Source organism: Ranitomeya variabilis, chromosome 6, assembly GCF_051348905.1.
Source record: "Ranitomeya variabilis isolate aRanVar5 chromosome 6, aRanVar5.hap1, whole genome shotgun sequence".
In the NCBI taxonomy this organism is placed as follows: Eukaryota; Metazoa; Chordata; class Amphibia; order Anura; family Dendrobatidae; genus Ranitomeya; species Ranitomeya variabilis.
In genome coordinates, this window is record NC_135237.1 from 283,208,683 (window position 1) to 283,231,545 (window position 22,863).

Here is a 22,863-nt window from a genome sequence, read left to right on the forward strand (position 1 = left end):
ATGGGGAAAAAGTGAAGGGAAAAGTGTTGGAGGAAAATTGACAGCTGCCAGATGTGAACAATGAGGACTTAAAGAATGAGAGCGATGGCGACAAAGAGTATATACCGTACAGTTGCTAAGGTGGGGCCCCGACATGGGATACTCACCACACACGGGGATATGAACACAAACACAAAATGCGCCACACACTACCACGTGCTTGAACACATATACCACCCTCAGCACACATTTCACCACACACACACACCAACCTCGCCACATAAAAGTCGAAACACAAAAGTCACCACTCAAAACTCGCTACATTCAAAACTCGCCATATGCAAAACTAGGCTCACGCAAAACTCGCCACACGTGCAAAACTCACCTCATGGAAAACTCACCTCATGCAAAACTTGCACACACAGAAAAATTGCCACATGTACAAAAGTTGCACCACATGCAAAAGTTGCCTCACACAAAACTTGCACATACTCAAAATGCACCACACATAAAACTCGCCACGCGCAAAACTCGCCATGCACAAATCTTGCTGCACACAACTTGCTACACTAACCTGTCACATGCAACTCAACACACAAAATGTTGCTACACGCATGTCGCCACACAAAACTCATCTCACAAAAGTCGCTACATGCATGTCGCCACACGCAACTCAACACACACAACTTGACACATAAAACTCGCCCTAAAACACACACAAGTCTGGTATTGTCCTTCAAAAATAAAAATCTGATTAATAAGCAAACTACAAGAGCAACAAATGTACCATATAGGAAATACGGCAGCTGTCAGTCACATGACCTGTCTATTATGTGTATGTGTGAGCTAATATATACTGCCAGGGGGGAGGGCTTCCTGTTGGCTGGGGATTTATCAGGCTGCCAATAGCAACCAATCACAGCTCAGCTTCTATTTTGCTACAGTTAATTAACCTGAGCTCTGATTGGTTAATATAGGCAACAAAGACATTCTCAGTATAACAAAGCTAATATATGTTGTGAAATGCTTCTATTTGCTTAGTTTTTGCCTTTTAATAATTACATTTCTATCTATTTGTTTTGTGGTTTTTGTGTGCAGAATAAATTTTTGTTAACACATTCTATTTTGCTAACAGCAGTCATTAACCCGGGCGAAGCCGGGTAGTACAGCTAGTCTAATATATAAAGCTGAATGTGTGTGTGTGTGTATGTATGTATGTATGTATGTATGTCCGGGATTGGCATCTGAACCGTAGCAGCTACAGCCACAAAATTTTGCACAGTCACACGTCTGGACCCCGAGAGCGTCATAGGCTATGTTGTGAGGTGAAATTTTAACCCCGCGCTTTCCAATTCACCAAACAATTTTGCCCCTATCTACATAATGGGGAAAAAGTGAAAGGAAAAGTGTTGGAGGCGTCGCAGCTACAGGCACAAAATTTTGCACAGTCACACGTCTGGACCCTGAGAGCGTCAAAGCTATATTGTGAGGTGAAATTTTAACCCCGCGCTTTCCAAGTCACCAAACAATTTTGCCCCTATCTACATAATGGGGAAAAAATGAAAGGAAAAGTGTTGGAGGCAAATTAACAGCTGCCAGATGTGAACAAGGGGGACTTAAAGAATGACAGCGATGGCACCAAAGAGTATATACTGTACAGTTGCTAAGGTGGGGCCCCAACATGGGATAATCACACCACCACGGGGATATGAACACACACACAAAATGCGCCACACACTACCACGTGCTCGAACACATATACCACCCTCAGTGCACATTTCACCACACATACACCAACCTCGCCACATAAAAGTAGAAACACAAAAGTCGCCGCTCAAAACTCGCCACGCGCAAAACTCTCCACATGCAAAACTCGCCACACGTGCAAAACTCGCCACACGCAAAACTTGCACACTCAGAAAAATTGCCACACGCAGAAAAATTGCCACATGCACAAAAGTTGCAAAACATGCAAAAGTTGCCTCACACAAAACTTGCACATACTCAAAAGGCACCACACATAAAACTCGCCACGCGCAAAACTCGCCATGCGCAAAACTTGCTGCACACAACTTGCTACACTAACCTGTCACATGCAACTCGACACACAAAAAGTTGCTACACGCATGTCGCCACACAAAACTCATCTCACAAAAGTCCCTACATGCATGTCGCCACACGCAACTCAACACACACAACTTGACACACGAAACTCGCCCTAAAACACACACAAGTCTGGTATCCTTCAAAAATGAAAATCTGATTAATAAGCAGACAAACTACAAGAGCAACAAATGTACCATATAGGAATCCGGCAGCTGTCAGTCACATGACCAGTCTATTATGTGTATGTGTGAGCTAATATATACTGCCAGGGGGTGGGCTTACTGTTGGCTGGGGATTTATCAGGCTGCCATTTTAGCTTACAAATACTGAGGTAAAAATACTGACCAAATAACGTGTGAACGAGGGCTAATACAGGAGGAGATGGCATACAGCTATATACTATATACAGGAGATGACACACAGGTATATACTATTTACAGGGGAGATGACACACAGGTATATACTATATACAGGAGGAGATGACACACAGATATATACTATATACAGGAGAGATGACACACAGGTATATACTATATAGAGGAGGAGATGACATACAGGTACATACTACATACAGGAGGAGATGACATACAGGTATATACTATATACAGGAGGAGATGACACACAGGTATATACTATATACAGGAGCAGATTACCTACAGGTATATAGTATATACAGGAGGAGATGACACAGGTATATGCTATGTATAGGAGGAGATGACATACAGGTATATACTATATACAGGAGATGACACACAGATATATACTATATATAGGTGAGATGACACACAGGTATATACTATATACAGGAGATTACATACAGGTATATCTAATATATAAAGCTGAATGTGTGTATGTATGTATGTGTGTATGTCCGGGATTGGCATCTGTACCGTCGCAGCTACAGCCACAAAATTTTGCACAGTCACACGTCTGGACCCCGAGAGCGTCATAGGCTATGTTGTGAGGTGAAATTTTAACCCCGCGCGTTCCAATTCACCAAACAATTTTGCTCCTATCTACATAATGGGGAAAAAGTGAAGGGAAAAGTGTTGGAGGAAAATTGACAGCTGCCAGATGTGAACAATGAGGACTTAAAGAATGAGAGCGATGGCGACAAAGAGTATATACCGTACAGTTGCTAAGGTGGGGCCCCGACATGGGATACTCACCACACACGGGGATATGAACACAAACACAAAATGCGCCACACACTACCACGTGCTTGAACACATATACCACCCTCAGCACACATTTCACCACACACACACACCAACCTCGCCACATAAAAGTCGAAACACAAAAGTCACCACTCAAAACTCGCTACATGCAAAACTCGCCATATGCAAAACTAGGCTCACGCAAAACTCGCCACACGTGCAAAACTCACCTCATGGAAAACTCACCTCATGCAAAACTTGCACACACAGAAAAATTGCCACATGTACAAAAGTTGCACCACATGCAAAAGTTGCCTCACACAAAACTTGCACATACTCAAAATGCACCACACATAAAACTCGCCACGCGCAAAACTCGCCATGCACAAATCTTGCTGCACACAACTTGCTACACTAACCTGTCACATGCAACTCAACACACAAAATGTTGCTACACGCATGTCGCCACACAAAACTCATCTCACAAAAGTCGCTACATGCATGTCGCCACACGCAACTCAACACACACAACTTGACACATAAAACTCGCCCTAAAACACACACAAGTCTGGTATTGTCCTTCAAAAATAAAAATCTGATTAATAAGCAAACTACAAGAGCAACAAATGTACCATATAGGAAATACGGCAGCTGTCAGTCACATGACCTGTCTATTATGTGTATGTGTGAGCTAATATATACTGCCAGGGGGGAGGGCTTCCTGTTGGCTGGGGATTTATCAGGCTGCCAATAGCAACCAATCACAGCTCAGCTTCTATTTTGCTACAGTTAATTAACCTGAGCTCTGATTGGTTAATATAGGCAACAAAGACATTCTCAGTATAACAAAGCTAATATATGTTGTGAAATGCTTCTATTTGCTTAGTTTTTGCCTTTTAATAATTACATTTCTATCTATTTGTTTTGTGGTTTTTGTGTGCAGAATAAATTTTTGTTAACACATTCTATTTTGCTAACAGCAGTCATTAACCCGGGCGAAGCCGGGTAGTACAGCTAGTTAATTATATATTAACGATTAATTGCTCTGAGGCCCATTCTTTGTTCTTGGTTGTATTTCATGTTTTGTGGTAGAGCTATAATTTTTTGGCCCTTTTTGGTAATATAGTGTTGTACTTCAAGTTGCCCATTGCTTGATTTCCTGTGGTTAACATAGTTTTCATTTGGATACAAATGCTGAATTGTCATTTAAGCTAGATTAGATGTTCAGTGAGCGGAGGATTCATGGTGACATTTAGGTAAATATACCGTACCCACCCTAGTATAATGAGAAAATATAGGAGATACCCATAGCAAGCAATCAGATCCCTACTGTATTTGTTAGCGCAGCGCGTCACCCCTGCACAAGTCCCCTTCCTCTCCCCTGCTGGATGCCATCATGCTCACTTACCTATCTGCGCTCCCTCTGCATTTTTCCTCCCATGTCCTGCGCACGCAGGTCTCCTAGAAGTGTGATTAGGGCATACGCGTTCCCGGCCTGTTAAAGGGCTAGCACGTGCTGCTACAAAAGTCTCCATCCTATAGCTGGTATATGTCTGATATTTAAGGTACCCTATTCTGAAGTCTCTTAACTGAAGTTGCTATCAGTCTATATCCTGCTACCTTGTTGTAAGGTCTCCTGTGCCTGTGCTTTTTGAATCTGATCCTGACCACCTCATTTACCTGACCCTTTCTGCACCTGATCCTGCCCGTGCTGCTGTACCTATACCTGAACCCGTCCTGCCTGTGTCTAGTCCTGTCCCTGATCCGTCTTAACCAGCTCCTGTTTACCTGCACCAGTGAGTCGCCACGGCTCTGGGGTCCGTCCTTGAGTAGTACCTGGTGACCCCCTGGGTGCAAGTCTAACAACATCATCAGGGGCTTTAGTGAAGAACTATGTGTTTGCTTAGTTATGTCCCTCCAGGCTCACTCCCCGGACCACAGCGCAGTGGTTCCACAAATAAATACGTAACGCTAATTTTGTAGATGTCTTAGGGAAAATTAACGCAGTGACATGATTAATTTCTGTAGGTACATGATCTAGTTTTTGGGGCCATACATTTTTAAACCAGTTAATTGATTAAGAAAGGTAAATATCTATTAGGAAACTGGATAGAAGTTGTCAAACCCAAAATGCTAATTTATACCACTTACAGAGGTAAGAACAGGACTTTGCACCTATTTGAATTATTTCTGTAGTATAGATTATGGTGGTGTTGCTAGAAAAAAAAATATTTTATATGCATATGAGATAATGGGCATCTTGGGACTACCTTGTACCTGTTGCTTATTTTCTAGTTATTAATCACCAGAGTTTACAATAACTACCGTATATACTCGAGTATAAGCTGACCCAATTTATAAGCCGAGGCACCTTATTTTGCCACAGAAAACTGGCCGGGTATGCATTGTCCGCTCATCCCTGTCCTGGTATGCATGGCTCCCCCGTCCTGGCCTGCTATGCATGGCTCCCCCGTCCTGGCCTGGTATGCATGGCTCCCCCGTCCTGGCCTGGTATGCATGGCTCCCCCGTCCTGGCCTGGTATGCATGGCTCCCCCTTCCTGGCCTGGTATGCATGGCTCCCCCGTCCTGACCTGGAATGCATGGCTTCCCCGGCCTGGTATGCATGGCTGGGGTCTTGGCCTGGTATGCATGGCTCCCCCGTCCTGGCCTGGAATGCATGGCTTCCCCGGCCTGGTATGCATGGCTCCCCCTTCTTGGCCTGGTATGCATGGCTCCCTTGTCCTGGCCTGGTATGCATGGCTCTCCTGTCCTGTCCTGGTATGCATGGCTCCCCTGTCCTGTCCTGGTATGCATGGCTCCCCCGTCGCTGTCATGGTATGCATGGCTCCCCCATCGCTCCTTATCCCCTATCCTAGTATGAATGGTTCCTATTAAAAAAAAACTAAAACATTCTACTCGTCTTCCACGCCCCCTCGCAGCATCTCGTTGGTACCGGCATCGGCAGCTCTTCCTGTGCCAAGCGATCACGTGACCCCTCTCATTAAGGTAATGAATATTCCCTCCATGCCTATGGGGGTGGAGAGGCGTGCTTATTCATTATCTTAATGAGCGGGGCCATGTGATCGCACAGGCACAGGAAGAGCTGCTGGCGCCAATGAGATGCTGCGAGGGCTCTCAGGAGGGTGAGTAGGATGTCTTCTGGAAGCCGGCGGCTGCGGGTGTCACTGTGCGCGTTATAAGAGAAATGAATATTCATTTATCTTTAGCAGCATCACAGGCTTTAGCCGCAGCCGCCGGCTCCTGCCTCTGTCGCCCGATGCTCCCCCGCCGGTTTCTGGGACAATTGATCCATGTATAAGCCGAGGGGGGCATTTTCAGCACAAAAAGATGTGCTGAAAAACTCTGCTTATACAGGAGTATATACGGTATGTTTTTCTTTCAATGGAATAAAGTGGCAGGGATGTAAAGGGTAAATAAGTCAGGCATATGACATTTTAGAGTCTTTCTTTCAGCCTTTTCCTTGAATGAGAATATCTAATTATATTTATCATATTGCCATTTCAGAATGAAGAGAGTGTCATTGACCTGCGGGAGTATGTCATTGCTTTGTCTGTTGTATGTAGACCTTCCAAGACGCTGGAAACCATTCAGTTGGCTTTCGAGGCAAGTAGCAATGTCTCTGCTCATTTAGTGATAAACTTGGGTGCATTGAACTCTGTTCTGTTATTATCTCTCAATGCGTTTATCATTCCCAAAATGTAAAACTTTGATGGTTTATGGCAAGGAAATGCATTTCATTACATGCTGACCACTATGATTATCCCTTTCACATGCCCCTGTTCTAAAAAAAAGTTCTAAAAAAAATTGTATTTATTGGATGTTTTTAAGATATCCTTTAATAGTTTTTAATATTTTTCTACATTTCTTTAGCCAGTTATTGAGCTATGACATGCATCTTTGTTACATAGCTGGCAAATGGCTGTATCTGCAGCAACTGAAGCTTTCCCCAATCTCTGTGGTTTTAACCACTTAAATGCCACTCTCAATCTTTGACAACGGCATCTATATTAGGTGAAATTTAGTAATGAACACATCACCAATTTTCTATATAAATATATGTCTAAATGTGCTATTTACATGAAATTTTCACCAGATGTTAGTAACAACCCATCCAAACCACACAGGCAAAGAAACCAAACCATAATGTCCATAAATTAAGTTATGGTTTAACTGATCGACTTTAGAAAGGTGTCAAATTACCAAGGTGCCACACAAGAAACATCTCATGATGGTGTAAAACCAGTAAGCTTTGTCAAGACCTTTGCAACCTTATTTTTGCAAGACTGGATGGCATTGGTTACAGAAGAATTTCTAAACTGTTGAAGGTTGCAGTGAGCATTGTTGTGGCCATTATCCGGAAGTGGAAAGAACATGATTTGACCATACATCGGCCACGATCAGGTGCTCCCTGCAATATTTTAGACAGATGAGTGAAACTAATTATCAGAAGAGTTGTCCAAGAACCAAGGACCACCTGTGGAGATCTACAGAAAGATCTGGAATTGGTAAGCATAATTGTTTCAAATTTTTCCGCGCCCTCTATGCACATTCACCTTGAAAGACTCCATTGGCGAACAAAAAGCATGTTTCAGCACATTACAATTTTGCTCAACAACATTTAGACAAGCCTGTGGAATACTGGGAGAATTTAGTCTGGTCATATGAGACCAAAATTGAACTCTTTGGGTGCCATAATATACACCATGTTTGGAGAACAAAAGGCTCTGCATATCACCCAAAAAATACCATAATTGGCTGTTTTTCAGCCTACGGTACTGGCAAACTTCATATTATTGAAGGGAGAATGAATGGACAAATGTGCAGCGACATTCCTGGTGAAAAAAAATCTGCTGTCATCTACCAGGATGATGAAGATGAAACGAGGGTGGACATTTCAGCATGACGATCCCAAACCCAACGCCAAGGAAACTCTCAATTGGTTTCAGAGAAGGGAAAATAAAGCTGCTAGAATGACCCAGCCAATCACCTGACCTGAATCCATAGAACATTTATGGAAGGAACTAAAGCTCAGAGTTCATAGAACGAGCCCAAGCAATCTTCAGGATAAAGGCCCCTTTCACACTTGCGGCTTGTGACGTACGTCGCAATCCGTCGTTTTGGGCAAAAAACAGATCCTGCAAATGTGCCCGCAGGATGCGTTTTTTGCCCATTGACTTGTATTGCCGATGGATCGTGACGTATGGCCATACGTCGCGTCCGTCATGCACTGGATGCGTCGTGTTTTGGTGGACCGTCGGCACAAAAAAACGTTCAAGGGCACATTTTTTCGTACGTCGGGTCCGCCATTTCCTACCGCGCATGCGCGGCCGGAACTCCACCCCCTCCTCCCCGGCACTCTACAATGGGCAGCGGATATGTTGAAAGACTGCATCCGCTGCCCACGTTGTGCCGAAATTTCACAACGTGCGCCGGTACGGCGCGCCGACGCTTAGCGACGGCCCCTTACCGACGTAAGTGTGAAAGAGGCCTTAAAGAACTGATGTGTAAGAATGGGCCAAAATCACATGTGAGCAATGCAAGCGACTAGTTTTTCCATACAGGAGGCTTCTTGAAGCTGTCATCATCAGCAAAGGCTTGTGTACGAAGTATTAAATAAATTTCAGTAGGCATGTTCAATACTTTTTCACAGGTCATTTCTCATTTACACATAACTTAATTTATGGCCATCTTTTGATATAATTCCTTTGCCTGCGTGGATTGGATGAGTTTTTACCGACATCTGGAGAAAATTTCATGGCAATAGCACCTTTAGAAATATATTTACTTAGAAAATTGGTGACGTGTTCAATACTTATTTCACCCGCTGTACATGACATCAGTGCAGGTGCGCACAGTCTCCAGCTCCCATCTACTCTCCATAATGCAATCGTAGCGAGCCGATGGGTTTCCTCGGCGGTCGGGGACCATTTCTGCAATCTTACTCTTCCAATGAATCTCAACTACAGGCTCTCCATATAAAAATTGTGATTTCCCTATATACTGTGACACTGTGGAATTAATAATAATATCATAGTATATGTAATATAAGCGACTGAACAATCACAGGTTCAAGTCCACTAAAGAGACTAAAAAATAAAGTAAAAATGTGTTTTTTTTTAAAACAAAAATAAGAAAAAATAGTTTAACATTAACACCTAAAAATTTGATTCCTTACGCCTTTCCTAATAAAATTATGGAAATAAAAGACATACTGTTTTTATTATTGTCATATCTCCAAAAGTCCAATCTATTGTAACCATACATTAAATGTCAGAATTGCATTTGTTTGGTCACCTCAATTTTGTCCCCCCAAAAAAGTACAATAAAATGCCATGAAAATGTTGTATGTACTATAAAATGGTATCAATGAAAATGGCAGTTCAGCACACAAAAAACATGCCTTCACACAGCTCCATTAAAAAAACCTTTTATTTCTTTTTCACCACTAAACTACCAAAAAACTCACCATAATTGTACTAAGCTGCAGAATCGGGTTGACAGGTCATATTTTACAGCACAACGAAGACTATTTGGAGTATTTTTCACAATTTCAGCACACTTGGAAATTTTTCCTTGATTTCCAGTAAATTTAATGGTAAAATGAATGGTGTCATTCAAATCTACAACTTGTCCTGCAAAAAATCCACTCCCCAACAAACTTGGGTCGCTAAGAGGTTAAAACATTTAATTACTTATCAATCCTTTCAGAAAAATTATTATTTTGAAAGGGTGGCTTCTGTTTAGAGGCCTTTTAATATTCTTTAAGAAGTCTGATATGTAGCTGTTGGAGTCCTAAAAAATGTATATCTATGGCAGTATTTGTCTTCACTAATATTTAAAGGCAATCTGTCACCTTTGCCACTTAGTCTGAGAGCAGCATAATGTAGACAGAAACCCTGATTCCAGTGATGGGTCACTTACTTGGCTGTTTTAAGGTAGTTTTTATAAAATTGCTGCTTTATCAGAAGGAGATTATCACTAGAGAACTGGTAAACCTGCTGCCATGTAGTCTCATATGCATAAGCTCTGCATAAACTCACCACCACCACTGATTGGCTGATTTCTGTATACGCTGTGCATAAGCAGAAAGTGGCCAATCAGTGGTGTGGGCTGGTTTACAGAGCTCTGCATTCAGAGAACTGGTAGAACCGAAGAGGATAAGTCAGGGATTTTATCAAAACTGCCGCAAGCAGCTCAGTAAGTGATACATTGCTGGAATCAGGGACTCTGCCCCTACATCATGCTGCTGTCAAATGAGGTAGCAGCAGATTTTCTTTAGCATGGAGGTAATGTTTCATGATGTGAAAGATCCACATTTTTTACAACCTTACACTGTTGAATTATGTTGCTCCTATTCTACTCTCCTATAGATGTACCAGTCAGAAAATGATAAAACTATAGTAGAAGAGGAGCTGGCAGTGATTCTGAAGACTGCACTGGGAGTGTCAGAACTGAATGTAACAGATCTTTTCAGAGCAATAGATGAGGATGAAAAGAGTAAAATCACATATGGTAAGCTATAGATTCTTTGAAGATTTTATGTACAAATGTTGGTCTTATCTGTGCTTTTACATAGGCCTGCAGCCAATCCTGCTACATCATTCTAAATAATACAGTGCAGATAGTGCAGCTCCAAAGAGAACATTTTACATCCAACTCTGCATAATTTTTTTGTGTGTGCAGAAAATCACACACTGTTTTCATATGAGCTGTGCAGCTATGTTCTTTTTTTCCACTGGGCAACATAATGATGTGCCAGAAGAGTACCTTTTATTTTACCCTGGAATGCTCCTTATAAATAAGAAGGCATGTTTGACATCATCAGAATATATATATATATATATATATATAATATATATATATATATATATATATATATATATATATATATATATATATATATATATAAATATTTTTTTTTACATAAAAACTGTAAACTCATAATTGCCAGAAGGATAATTCAATTATACCATTGTTACTTTAAATGTTTTGCCAATTCTGTCCTCAAAGAAAAAGCAAACAAAACAAAGAACATGTAACCCTGCAACACTTACAATACGTGTGTGTGGGAAAACTAAAAGAAACTCGTAGTTGAAGCCCTTTACCTGTTAAGGTTCCCAATTACCATTAAACCCCCTTCACACGTCTTAGGGTACAATTTTGATCGCTACGACGGCACGATTCGTGACGTCGCAGCGTCGTATGATTATCGCTCCAGCGTCGTAGACTGCGGTCACACGTTGCAATCACGGCGCTGGAGCGATGCCGAAGTCCCCGGGTAACCAGGGTAAACATCGGGTTACTAAGCGCAGGGCCGCGCTTAGTAATCCGATGTTTACCGTGGTTACCAGCGTAAAAGTAAAAAAAAAAAAAAAAAAAAAAAAAACGTACATGCTCACCATCTGATGTCCGTCAGGTCCCTTGCCGTCCGTTTCCTGCTCTGACTGAGATCCGGCCGTACAGTGAGAGCAGAGCGCAGCGGTGACGTCACCGCTGTGCTGTACTTTCACTTTGCGGCGCTCAGTCAGTGTGGGAAGCAGACGGCAAGGGACCTGACGGACATCAGATGGTGAGCATGTACGGTTTTTTTTTTTTTACTTTTACGCTGGTAACCACGGTAAACATCGGGTTACTAAGCGCGGCCCTGCGCTTAGTTACCCGATGTTTACCCTGGTTACCAGCGAACGCATCGCTGGATCGCTGTCACACACAACGATCCAGCGATGACAGCGGGAGATCCAGCGACGAAAGAAAGTTTCAAACGATCTGCTACGACGTACGATTCTCAGCAGGGTCCCTGATCGCAGTAGCGTGTCAGACACTGCGAGATCGTAACGATATCGCTAGAACGTCACGAATCGTGCCGTCCTAGCGATCAAAATTGCACTGTGTGACAGTACCCTTAGTGCATATAATCAAAAAACTCCGGCACTCAAAAAAATCGTATGCAATTAAGATTTATTCAGATGCAATCCAAAATTCATTCATATGACGTTTCGGTCAATAACTTAGAGTCTAAGTTATTGACCGAAACGTCATATGAATGAATTTTGGATTGCATCTGAATAAATCTTAATTGCATACGATTTTTTTGAGTGCCGGAGTTTTTTGATTATATGTTGAAGGGGGTGGTATCCCTCTCCGAGCACCACCTGATTACAGAGTGACGTGCACTATATTGTTATATGACAGTACCCTTAGTGCTTCCTGTACTGGAAAAACCAGCACTGGGGAGATTTGTAGTCTGTGTCTGTGTGCCATCCGTGTGTACGTATGTGACATCCGTGTATCTGTTTGCTGTACATGTGTCTCATCCGTGTGTGACATGTACCAACTCCTGGGAAAAGCAGTACAGTTAGCTGTTCCCAGGTGCAGGGTGTTGAAGGCAGCTCTCATCATTGTCACGCTGAGTTCAGCGCAACTGGGAAACCATAATGGGAGTTGTATGATTGTGTACATCGTGTGTAAAATAAATAATAAAAAAAATGGCATGGGCACTCACTTACATACTTTTTTTTTTTTTTAACCAGCAAAGGGAAAGCTGACCACTGGGGGCTGATGTTAATATTCTGGGAAAACTGCCAATAGCCATAAATGTTCCCAGGCTATTAATATCAGCTCACAGCTGTTTGTTTAGCCTTTACTGGATATTATAGGGGAGTACCCTCCAACCCCACCCCCAAAAAAAATTTGACGTGGAGTTCACCCTATAATCAAAGCCAGCTAAGACTAAACTGACAGCTGTGTGCTGATATTATTAGCCTGGAAAGGGTCAGTGGATATTGGCCCCATCCCAGGCTAAAAACAGCACCTCTGAGCCGCCCCAGAAAATGTTGCATCCATAAGGTGCACCAATTCTGTCCCTTAGCCTTGCTCTTCCCACTTTCCCTGTGTCAAGTGGGGTAATAGGGCAATAGGGCTGGGGTTGATGTTAGATTTGTAATGTCAGTTGCCATCAAGCCCAAGGGCAAGTTTTGAAATAAACACACAGCAAGAATAAAATCCTTTTTTTAAATAAATACTCCCGACCCACTTTTTTCCATTTATTACAGTATAAATTAAAAATCGACAACATATTCCTCACCTGTCCGATGATAATCCATTTGTCCCATTACGTAATGCTTCTCTGCTTCATCTGGATAGCAGGCTGAGCGGTGGCATGATGCGATCAGCTTGGCATCCAGGAGACACTGAGCTGAGAATCAGAGTGCAGCTTCAGTGACATCATTGAGGTTACCTCAGGTCACTGAAAATTCTCATGTGCTAGTGATGACGTAATCAAGGATACCACAGTTCATTACCGGTGGTAACCTCTATGATGTTATGGATCATTAGTGAAGCTGCTCCCCAATCTCCACTCAGTGTGTCCTGGATTCATGGCTGAGCAGTCACATCATGCCACCGTTCAGCCATGTAATCCAGATGTAGCAGTGGTGGACTTCTTCATGGGACAAATGGATTGTCGTTGGACAGGTGAGGAACATTGTTTTTTATTTTCATTTTTAGCGTAATTGGGAAAATGAGGGTGGGGTGTGTTTATTTCAATTACAGGACTTTATTCTTGCTGTTTATTTTTTACAATATGACTGAGGTTAGTAATAGGGGCGTCTAATAGATGCCTCCCCATTATTAAGCCCTGGGTTTGATGTCAGTTGACAATACAAAGCTGGTATTAGCCCCAACCCTATTACTCCACTTGCCACCACACCAGGGCAACTGGGAAGAGCAAGGTTAAGTGCCATATTTGGAGCATCTTATGGATGCGCCATTTCTGGGGCAACTGAGGTCTGATGTTGGTAGCTTGGGTGGGTGGGCAATATCTATTAATATCAACGCACAAATGTCTGTTTAGCCTTTGTAGGATAGAATTTATAGGTGGACCCTACATGATGACTTTTTTTTCAGGGGTCTGTTATTAATAGCCTGGGCACCTTTTGGGATACTGTCCCCTTTCCCAGATTAGTAACATCGGCCTCCAGCAGTGGGCTTTCCCTCTGATGGTTATCAAAAAGACCACAACAATTTTTTTTTAATTCTTTATTTTACGCAAGATGTACACAGCGGGTTCTGAATACAGCACACATCATTGTCGCCTGGTTGCGCTGATCTCCGGGAGACCAGGCGACAATGATCAGAGCTGCCTTCAGTGCCTGGGAACAGCGCGAACTGTGCTGCTTTTTCCCAGGCTCCGGTACATGTTACGCTGATGATACACGGATGTCATTCGTGGGTCATCAGTGAGCACATGTGCGGCACGCATTTTAGCCATGGTGCACGCATGAAACTGCCATGTCTGCGTGTTTTTTCACAAGGACCGTATGTCTGTGTGAAAAACCTGACATGTGCGCACCACCATTGAATACAATGGGTGTGCGTGTGTCCGTATTTACGGTCCTTAAAAAATGGACCTCATACGGACAAAAAGCCGGATGTGTTAAGGTGGCCTTATGCACAACAGTCAATCGTTAGAAGCATGCAAGTTACTAGCCGATCGCCAATATATGCTAATTTCACACATGCTGTATGTATTGTAGATCACTGCAATCAGATATTTTTCTTTATTCTAGGATATTAATATTTCACTTTTTTTTTCTTTCCAGTGGACTTTGACAGGTTTGCTGCTTTAAACCCACATTTTGCTGAAATGTTTCTTTATCCAAATATGGTGGACTCTGAAACATGTGTGGATAGTTCTTCTGCCACTGCCCCTAACGGTTTCTGTACTGATTTCACACCTGAAGACATGGAGGAATACCATAATGAACAAAAGAAACTGAACTAGAACTGGAACGAACTCTCCCTCTCCTGGTGAGGGGCATATGTGTATTGTACCTCTCAACATAGTTAAACCCACCTCCTATTTTTATTTGTATCTTTGTGACCGTTTCCATTATTTTTGTTCTGCTTTTTTTGGTTATGTGTTTTTTTAGTACAATCAAAGTGTTTGGAAAGCAAAGATGGAACATGGTCTGAATAACTTCAGAGGGTGCCATCTGCATACACTAGGACAGGAGAAAACAGTGTTGCACATGGTAACCCATTGTGGTCTGGACTAAAGTGATATATGTTATCATTTTCATACCTCGCCCACACTGTGTGCTGTGATATAAGCAATAGATACCAAAAGACCTTTGAAAAAGTACCTTCCTTTGAACAGACATGTAGGTTTATAGCATAATCTAAGAAAGTTGATGGTTAGATCATGTATAAACCTCTGGACTATGGCTTAAAGGTGCAGTCAACCAGCTTTCAACAAGTATCGCCTGTTGATCTATGTTAATGGACCCTTACGCTTTGCATAATACTAACATACTACAATCCTAGTAAACATATTGGTTGGATTGTGGTTGGATTCATGGCCTTCATTATCACTTACCATTAGTGACCATTGCTATAATTTCTGATTTCCTCCACCATTGAAAATCATTAGCATGAGATTCCTTGGGTCCGAACAAATGAATTGACTGTCGGCAATAAACGACCGCTAAGGAGTAAATATTTACAGATTCACGACCATTTATAAGGCTGTTTGTTTAGAGCAGTCTGCCTGTATAATCTGTAATAGATCGTTCTGTGCTCATACACTGCCCTTGTTTACACAGGACGACACACTGCCGAGTGATAATTTTTAAGCCTGCTTAAAAATTATTCCACCTGACGAACGAGTGACTTGTTTGTTCATCGGGTGATCAACAGCCTGTTTACACAAAGATTTTTTTTTTTGAACGAGCTTTCCCAGGAGCGCTCTTTCACAATAATCTTTCATTGTAAATGCAACTTTAGTGACAACACATCCCGCCTCCGGAGATATTGTGTAAGGTCTTTTGGTATTTGTTCTAATGTATCTGTTTTGGCATATTCTAGTTGCACTGCTTTTATGGCACTCTGTGAGTTTCCTATTTGAATGTTGATGCACTGGAGTATTAAGACTCCTGTGCCGAGATCCAGCACACATCCGAGATGTAATGTGTTTTCCATATGCTGTACAGAGTGTGCATGAACAGCAGAATCGGTGACGTCTAGTGCACTTTGGTGAGTTCTTCTCTAGGTCATTTTTTATGTTGTGTTACCCTCATTGAATACCGAACAAACTTTATTTGGTGTTACATACTTAGTTCGTTTTGTGTTCACTGCACATTTACATAGTATTATAAACACTTATTTACAGGTCATTTTCTTGTTTTCAAGTATTAATGATTTACAGGTCCCCTGCCACATTTTGGCTGTTATAGACTGATTTACATAAAAAAGAGATGAATAGTAATCAGAAAGTGAATCTTGTATGCGCTGTCTACATAATGTTGGGCTAGGATCATATGGGCTGTGCCTTTTTAATAGCTTTTAAAGCACATTTCCAACTTAAAAGTAAAATGATCATAAAATAGTAAGGTTCTATTCAGATCACATTTGTGTCCCTTAAATATATATGCCATGACATATATACGGTACATCGAACAGATGCTTCTGCTGAATGCTATACAGTGGCATAACCATTTTCATTTCAATATATCGGCCAGACCTGGGTCAAAAGGACATTAATTTGTAATCTGTTAGGCTGACACGACCCTATGAACACATTTATACCGTATTTAAAGGTGTTCTCCGGGAATAGAAAAAAAAATAACTAGAGGAAATGTTATTAGCAATTTCTAAATGCCTTTTTTTATTAGGAAATCACATTTAGTATTAAGAATTTCTCTAATGTGAAATTAAACAGAACCCTGATCTAAAATGTTAGTAAGACAGATGCCTGTGAGCATGTGCAGTAGGAAGCTCCATTGCGGTCACCTGGTAATAATAACCTGTTATGTTACGATCAAGCTTTTTCTAGGTCACAGAAACTTCCCAGAATTCAGAGACAGGAGGACAGCAGTGCCAAGCAGCCTTGTGTTCTTTGGTACCTCTGGTGTCTCCAGTATTACATCGTAATGTCCACTGATGGCACAACTTCCCACACAAGGGATGGTGCCTCGGAGATTCTACTGCACATGCTCCCAGGGACCTATTCTAGGACACGTGTCTGGCTATTTTAATTCTACAGTTATTATCTCGATATACAAAACATGTGATTTGCCAATTAAGGGTATTTAGGAATTTATACCCACATTTATTGTCACAGGGAACACCTTTATTGTGTACATTGACAGCTTACGCGGCATACGTGCTGAACGTACGTCACCAGTGTGATGTGAACATAGCCTATAGAAGGAGGTTTTGTCCAGAGTGTTAATTTAAGATCTAATTACCAAAGTTTGGCTGCTGTTTTGACTTCTGGTTTATTATGTGTGGCCATTTTTATTTTTATTTTTTTAAGTTTAGGGTGGAATCTCTTTGCAAGAAATCACGTTATGTGCCGGTATCAACAATGTCAAGTCAGTCCTTCCTATTGTGAAATGTAGAGGCAAACCTAGAACGTGAAAGCTGCTGGGAATGTTGGGTTCTCAGGGTTGCCGATACTGTGCAAACTGTTTTCGGCTTTGGAAACACATGGAGAGCTTGAGATTCTCTGAGGCTTCTCTGTTCTCCTTTGCTTCTCTTTGTCTAGCAGTAGGAATTATTTAGGTAATCGCAGTATATTAGAGAGTTGATTCTAATACAATTCCCGACAGATAAGTGCCATGGCACTTTGTGCTGCGAGTGCTAACTGATCTAATAGTTCATCTCGCTAAACCTACTCCTCAGCAGTGGATATGTGACAGGTGCATCCTTATGATAATCTGATGTAGAATAAAGGATATTTTAATTTTTCTGCTACTATTGACATTCCTACTTAATTTTAGGAATATAATTTTTAAATTCTTGGCAATTTTGGTGAAAAAAATTCATACATAAGTACAGTTAAATTCCTTTAATCAGAATTTAATTCTGATAATTCAAAGATGGACAAGGGATCAAACGGGGAATCAATTCAGACATTCCTCAGAATTTTGAGGGTAGTAACCTATTTTGGGTTAATATGTTTTTGCCATCTCCCTGAAAGTCCTTCACTCTTACAAGCATTTAATGGATATCTAATAATCCAAAATATGTAATAATCTGACACCATTCTTATTAATATTCTCTGTAAGGAATTTTACTGTATAATGAAGAATTTAAAGCGCATTTATTAGCTCAATAATACGCATGAAAATAAGATATATTACAAATTTGCTTAAAAGTGAAATCTGCTTTTTTTTTCTCCTCCAGGACTGAGATAATTCTCAAAATTTATCAATTCACTGGGAAAATTTGTGCTCAGATTTTTACATTATGGAGATGGGAGATGATAGTCGCTACTGATAAGATTCTATGTAGATAGGAGGGAAAGGAGCTCTGCATCTAGCGCCTCTCATGTCCCTCCTACATAGGAGATGATAGTCGCTACTGATTAGATTCTGTGTAGAGGGTGGGAGGAGAAGCTATTAGCAGAGCTCATACCTCCCCTCCCATTTTTATATAGAAACTTATCCGTAGTGACTGTCCTCTCCTATCTCATCAATGGGAATGTCTGTATTCACCAAAGACAGATTTTACCCATAAATTGAGAATTTTGTGAATGATCAGTCCTGGCGGAGAAAGAAGCAGATTTGCAAAGCTTCTTTTTCATGTGTATTATTGATTAATAAAATAAAAATTAAAAAAATGATTTCTGTTTTTCCATTTGCTTTTTACCATTGAGACACTTTTCACCTTTAATTGAAATTGATTCATTTTGATTTTGCTCTCTTGGTGTGCGGACTCTTCTTCCTTGCTGGATTCTACAGTTCAGGAATGTTTTACATTTTAAGATGTCAATGTAGAAATGTTTGAACTAATTCTCAGGTTGATTTTGTGTAGGTGCAACATAAAAGGTGCCTGCAAGTGACAATAAAGGAGCTGTCAAAAGCTGTGCTTTGATGGTTCTTAATTACATTTATCCCTGTTAATACATAAAGTTTCATTTTCGGTCTTGAAAACATGGCAGCTGACACCTTGTTTGATGCTATAACCCCTTAAATAAAAAGCAGCTACTGTGAACTAATTAAGGAAAGATTGTTCTGGGCCACTAAATGTAGATGTAGGAAATCCTAAATCGACATCTGTATTCATTCCAGGGGAAATGCTTGCTGGCCTTTCTACTATTTTTATTGCTTGTAAATCAATTACTTTTTTTCTTTCAAATTTTTTTTTTTTTTTCAAAAAATTGTGATGTGATTTGCCTCTGTGTGATGGGTCCATTGATGCCCTTTGATCTCAACTAAGCAAAGCTTTGGGTATGCTTTGAATGCTGTTAAGCCTGTGTTTTTTGGGTGAGGGACTGAGGACCTTGATGAGTGGCATGTATAAAAAATATGTTTTGATGAAATAAAAGAAATCGTGAAGGGAAGGACGTCCCGCTCTATTTCTAATCACGCTTTCAATGCGTGTGTTACTTTTCACTGCCGATGTTTTTGTATCTGTCAAATTGACATACTGAGTGTTGTGTGTATGTTATCTTGTAACATAAATTTATGCACAACTCAATAGTTTCTGTTACATGGTATTATTAGAACACTTCAAATTTTTAGTAAAATCTTTTGCTGTGTAGAATTGAGGATTTTTTTCAACATATGCTAGTGTTTAATTCTAAACTGTACCGATTTCTATGGAAAAATAAAAGCGAGATTTCCAGTACTTGTATGTTTCTCATTATTCAAGTAGTTTATGGGAAAACTGATTTTTTTTTTAAATTATTTTATTATCATTCTATTGCACTACACTTGATTGACATTTGTTATGAAGCTCAAAATGGATTTGTGGAATTTTGTTTTAATCTGTAGCGATAAGAAGTATGATCCATCTCGTGGTTCTTCCTAATCTAGTAACAGTATTTGGATAAAACCCTACCTCGCTCTTTTTTATGACCATCATACATTGACTGATTACATTAATTGAGTGATCATTTAAATAGTAATATTTTATTTTTTTATATTTGTCAGGAATTTGAATTGCGTGTAGAATTTTTGGGATTTCGGACCCGGAGACCCTAACACTGATCGATTGCTCAATAGACCCTGAACAGTGCGCAGCTCAACAGATGGGAGCACGCAGATCATCTCTAAGCTCTCACATAGACCGAAATACTGATTCAATAGAAAGCACAGTCTATTTTTTTCTGTTGAATCCATGCGTCAGTCTGTGTAAGCACTCAGACATGCATCTCCGAATCCAAACTCCCAGGGATCAACGGTCAGTTAAAGGGCCTGCCAAAAATTAAAAGTCATATTCCAAATGTGCTTACTTTTTAAGTCTTTAAAGTTTTATATTTACAATCTCAATAATTAGTTTTGTTGTATATACTGTATTACTTCTCTGGATCTGATCCTGACTTGCTGGCTGTATTGCAATATGTTCAGACGTGTGGAATTTGATGCGGACTGTGCACCTTAGTACAAGTGAAATCTGCATCTTGTGCATGCGAATGGGGTTGTTGACCATTCTATGAACAGACAATGAAACATTTTCACATAGATTTCCAGCTTCACAGTTCCAGCCTTCCAATATTGTTATGAAAAACATGTTCTGAGATGCTCCTATAGTCCAGAACTGCTTTTTTTAATCGCGTTTGTTGCTATTTAGGTTTTTTGTTTCCAAATATCTTGACTGATTTTATTAGTTAGGGCTCATTCAGGCAATAAGCATCCGTGTGCTGTGTGTATATAAAACTGATAGAATGTGGATAGCACGAGGACCAGTGCAAGTCAATGTGGTTCACATAAACATTTTCACACACAGACCAATGGTCCACATGTAAAAAATAAAATCGCAGCATGCACTAGTTTAATCCATATTGTAGATCAGACTCCCCCATTAGAAGTCAACGGGTGCATAAAAAAATTGATCACATGTGAGTTACCGTCTGTATGGCATGTCAAGCGTTTTTTACTGATACATTACAACTATAAATATAAAAAATTGTATTTCTTTTATTATATTGATCATATAAATAACAGCTGGCATATGTATTGACAAAATGGACAGACAGATTGCATCCTGATGTAAGAAAAAAAAAAAAAAAAAAAAATGGGAAGGATGTTGCCTGGAAGATAACTCTGCCTCCAGAGCTAATTTTACTTGTAGGGGGAGTTACCAGTGTGATACAGGTAACTAACACAGAACAGGAGAAATTACTTTGTCTTCTTAAAAACACATTTTTGCAGCTCTCTGAGCTCTGCTGTATTGCAACCTTATCTGCCTGTGAGCTGAAAACTGAGGCTGAGAGGAACATGCAGATGTCAAGTATAATCACACACAGCTCTGCAGTGAAATCAGGAGATTGGTAATTCCCCTTTATGTAAAAACTCTGCCTCCAGAGCTTATATCTTCCAGTTTTATGGCAGTTCTGAAAAGTTACAGAACCAGCTTTTTTTGGCTATGTGCCATCTAGTAGACCATTATGGCATATCGTTTAGATATGCTATAAATGTGTGAGATAAACATACCTCTTTAATAATGGCGGGGCAGCACAGTGACTTAGTGGTTAGCACTGCAGCCTTGCAGCGCTGGAGTCCTGGGTTCAAATCCCACCAAGGACAACATCTGCAAAGAGTTTGTATGTTCTCTCCGTGTTTGCGTGGGTTTCCTCCGGGCACTCCGGTTTCCTCCCACATTCCAAAGACATACTGATAGAGAATTTAGATTGGGAGCCCCATTGGGGACAGCGATGCTAATGTGTGTAAAACTGTAAAGCGCTGCGGAATATGTTAGCGCTATATAAAAAATAAAGATTATTATTATTAGCTGTGGATTATGGAGGGTGAAGGTGGGAACATGAGTGTGTATCAAAGATAAGGTTGCAGACACTGATGCTATCAAATGGTTACTTAGATCACTGCTCCTCCCATTATGTAAAGCTTATTATGCAACTCTACAGTTCTTTTCTGCTCCTCACATCATCTCTTTACCTCTGCTGTCATTCTAATTCCTATCCGGTTTAATGCTGTTACATAAATGAACAGATCAATGCTTTCCACAGTATCAGCATGGTTTTATCCTGCTTTCCAAAAGATGGTATTGCTACAAGATATTCTGTCTGCTCCCCCAAGGCTAATGCATTCCATAGAGCCTGGAGATTATTGAATTCTGCAGTTTGATCTAAGCCTCCACTTCAGGCCTGTTTTGAGTACTTTAACATTTGACAGTATAAATATAGTGTATAAACTACTGCATAACTTTTTCAAATACTTTGCAGCGCTTATCTTATGCCAAGGTACATTGTATTCTTCGCTATTCACATTTAAAGGAGTTTTCTACCCCAAGGCTGAATGAAAGTATGTACTATACATGCACACTGTTATGATTCAGATCTGCAGCCAGTCCGGGCGGTCATCACATGACTACAAGTTTGTGATTGGCATTCTTGAGCTCACGTCCTCCTCACTAGATTCTCATTCACTTCTCTCAGTCCTCTAATGAGAAAGCGGAGGAGAATCTAGTTAGCACAAGTATGTAAATGACCTACATGCGGTCGCAAGAGAATCGCTCGGACTGGCTAGTAAAGCTGAATCTTAGGCTACTTTCACACATCAGGTTTTTACTGTCAGGCACAATCTGACGAATTTTGAAAAAAAACAGATTAGTTGTATTAGTGCCGGATTGCGT

The 22,863-nt window shown here is 40.7% G+C and overlaps 1 protein-coding gene across 2 annotated transcripts in view; it reads left to right on the forward strand.

Moving 5' to 3' along the window:
• Window positions 1-16,876, forward strand: part of LPCAT1 (lysophosphatidylcholine acyltransferase 1) — a 159,408-nt gene extending 142,532 nt beyond the window's left edge. For both annotated transcript variants that reach the window (XM_077269695.1, XM_077269696.1), the window contains exons 12-14: window positions 6,769-6,867; window positions 10,635-10,776; window positions 14,865-16,876. In XM_077269695.1, coding sequence (XP_077125810.1) covers window positions 6,769-6,867; window positions 10,635-10,776; window positions 14,865-15,046 — 423 coding nt within the window. In that variant the 3' untranslated portion in view covers window positions 15,047-16,876. The remainder of the gene's footprint in view (window positions 1-6,768; window positions 6,868-10,634; window positions 10,777-14,864) is intronic.
• The last annotated feature ends 5,987 nt before the right edge of the window (window positions 16,877-22,863 follow it).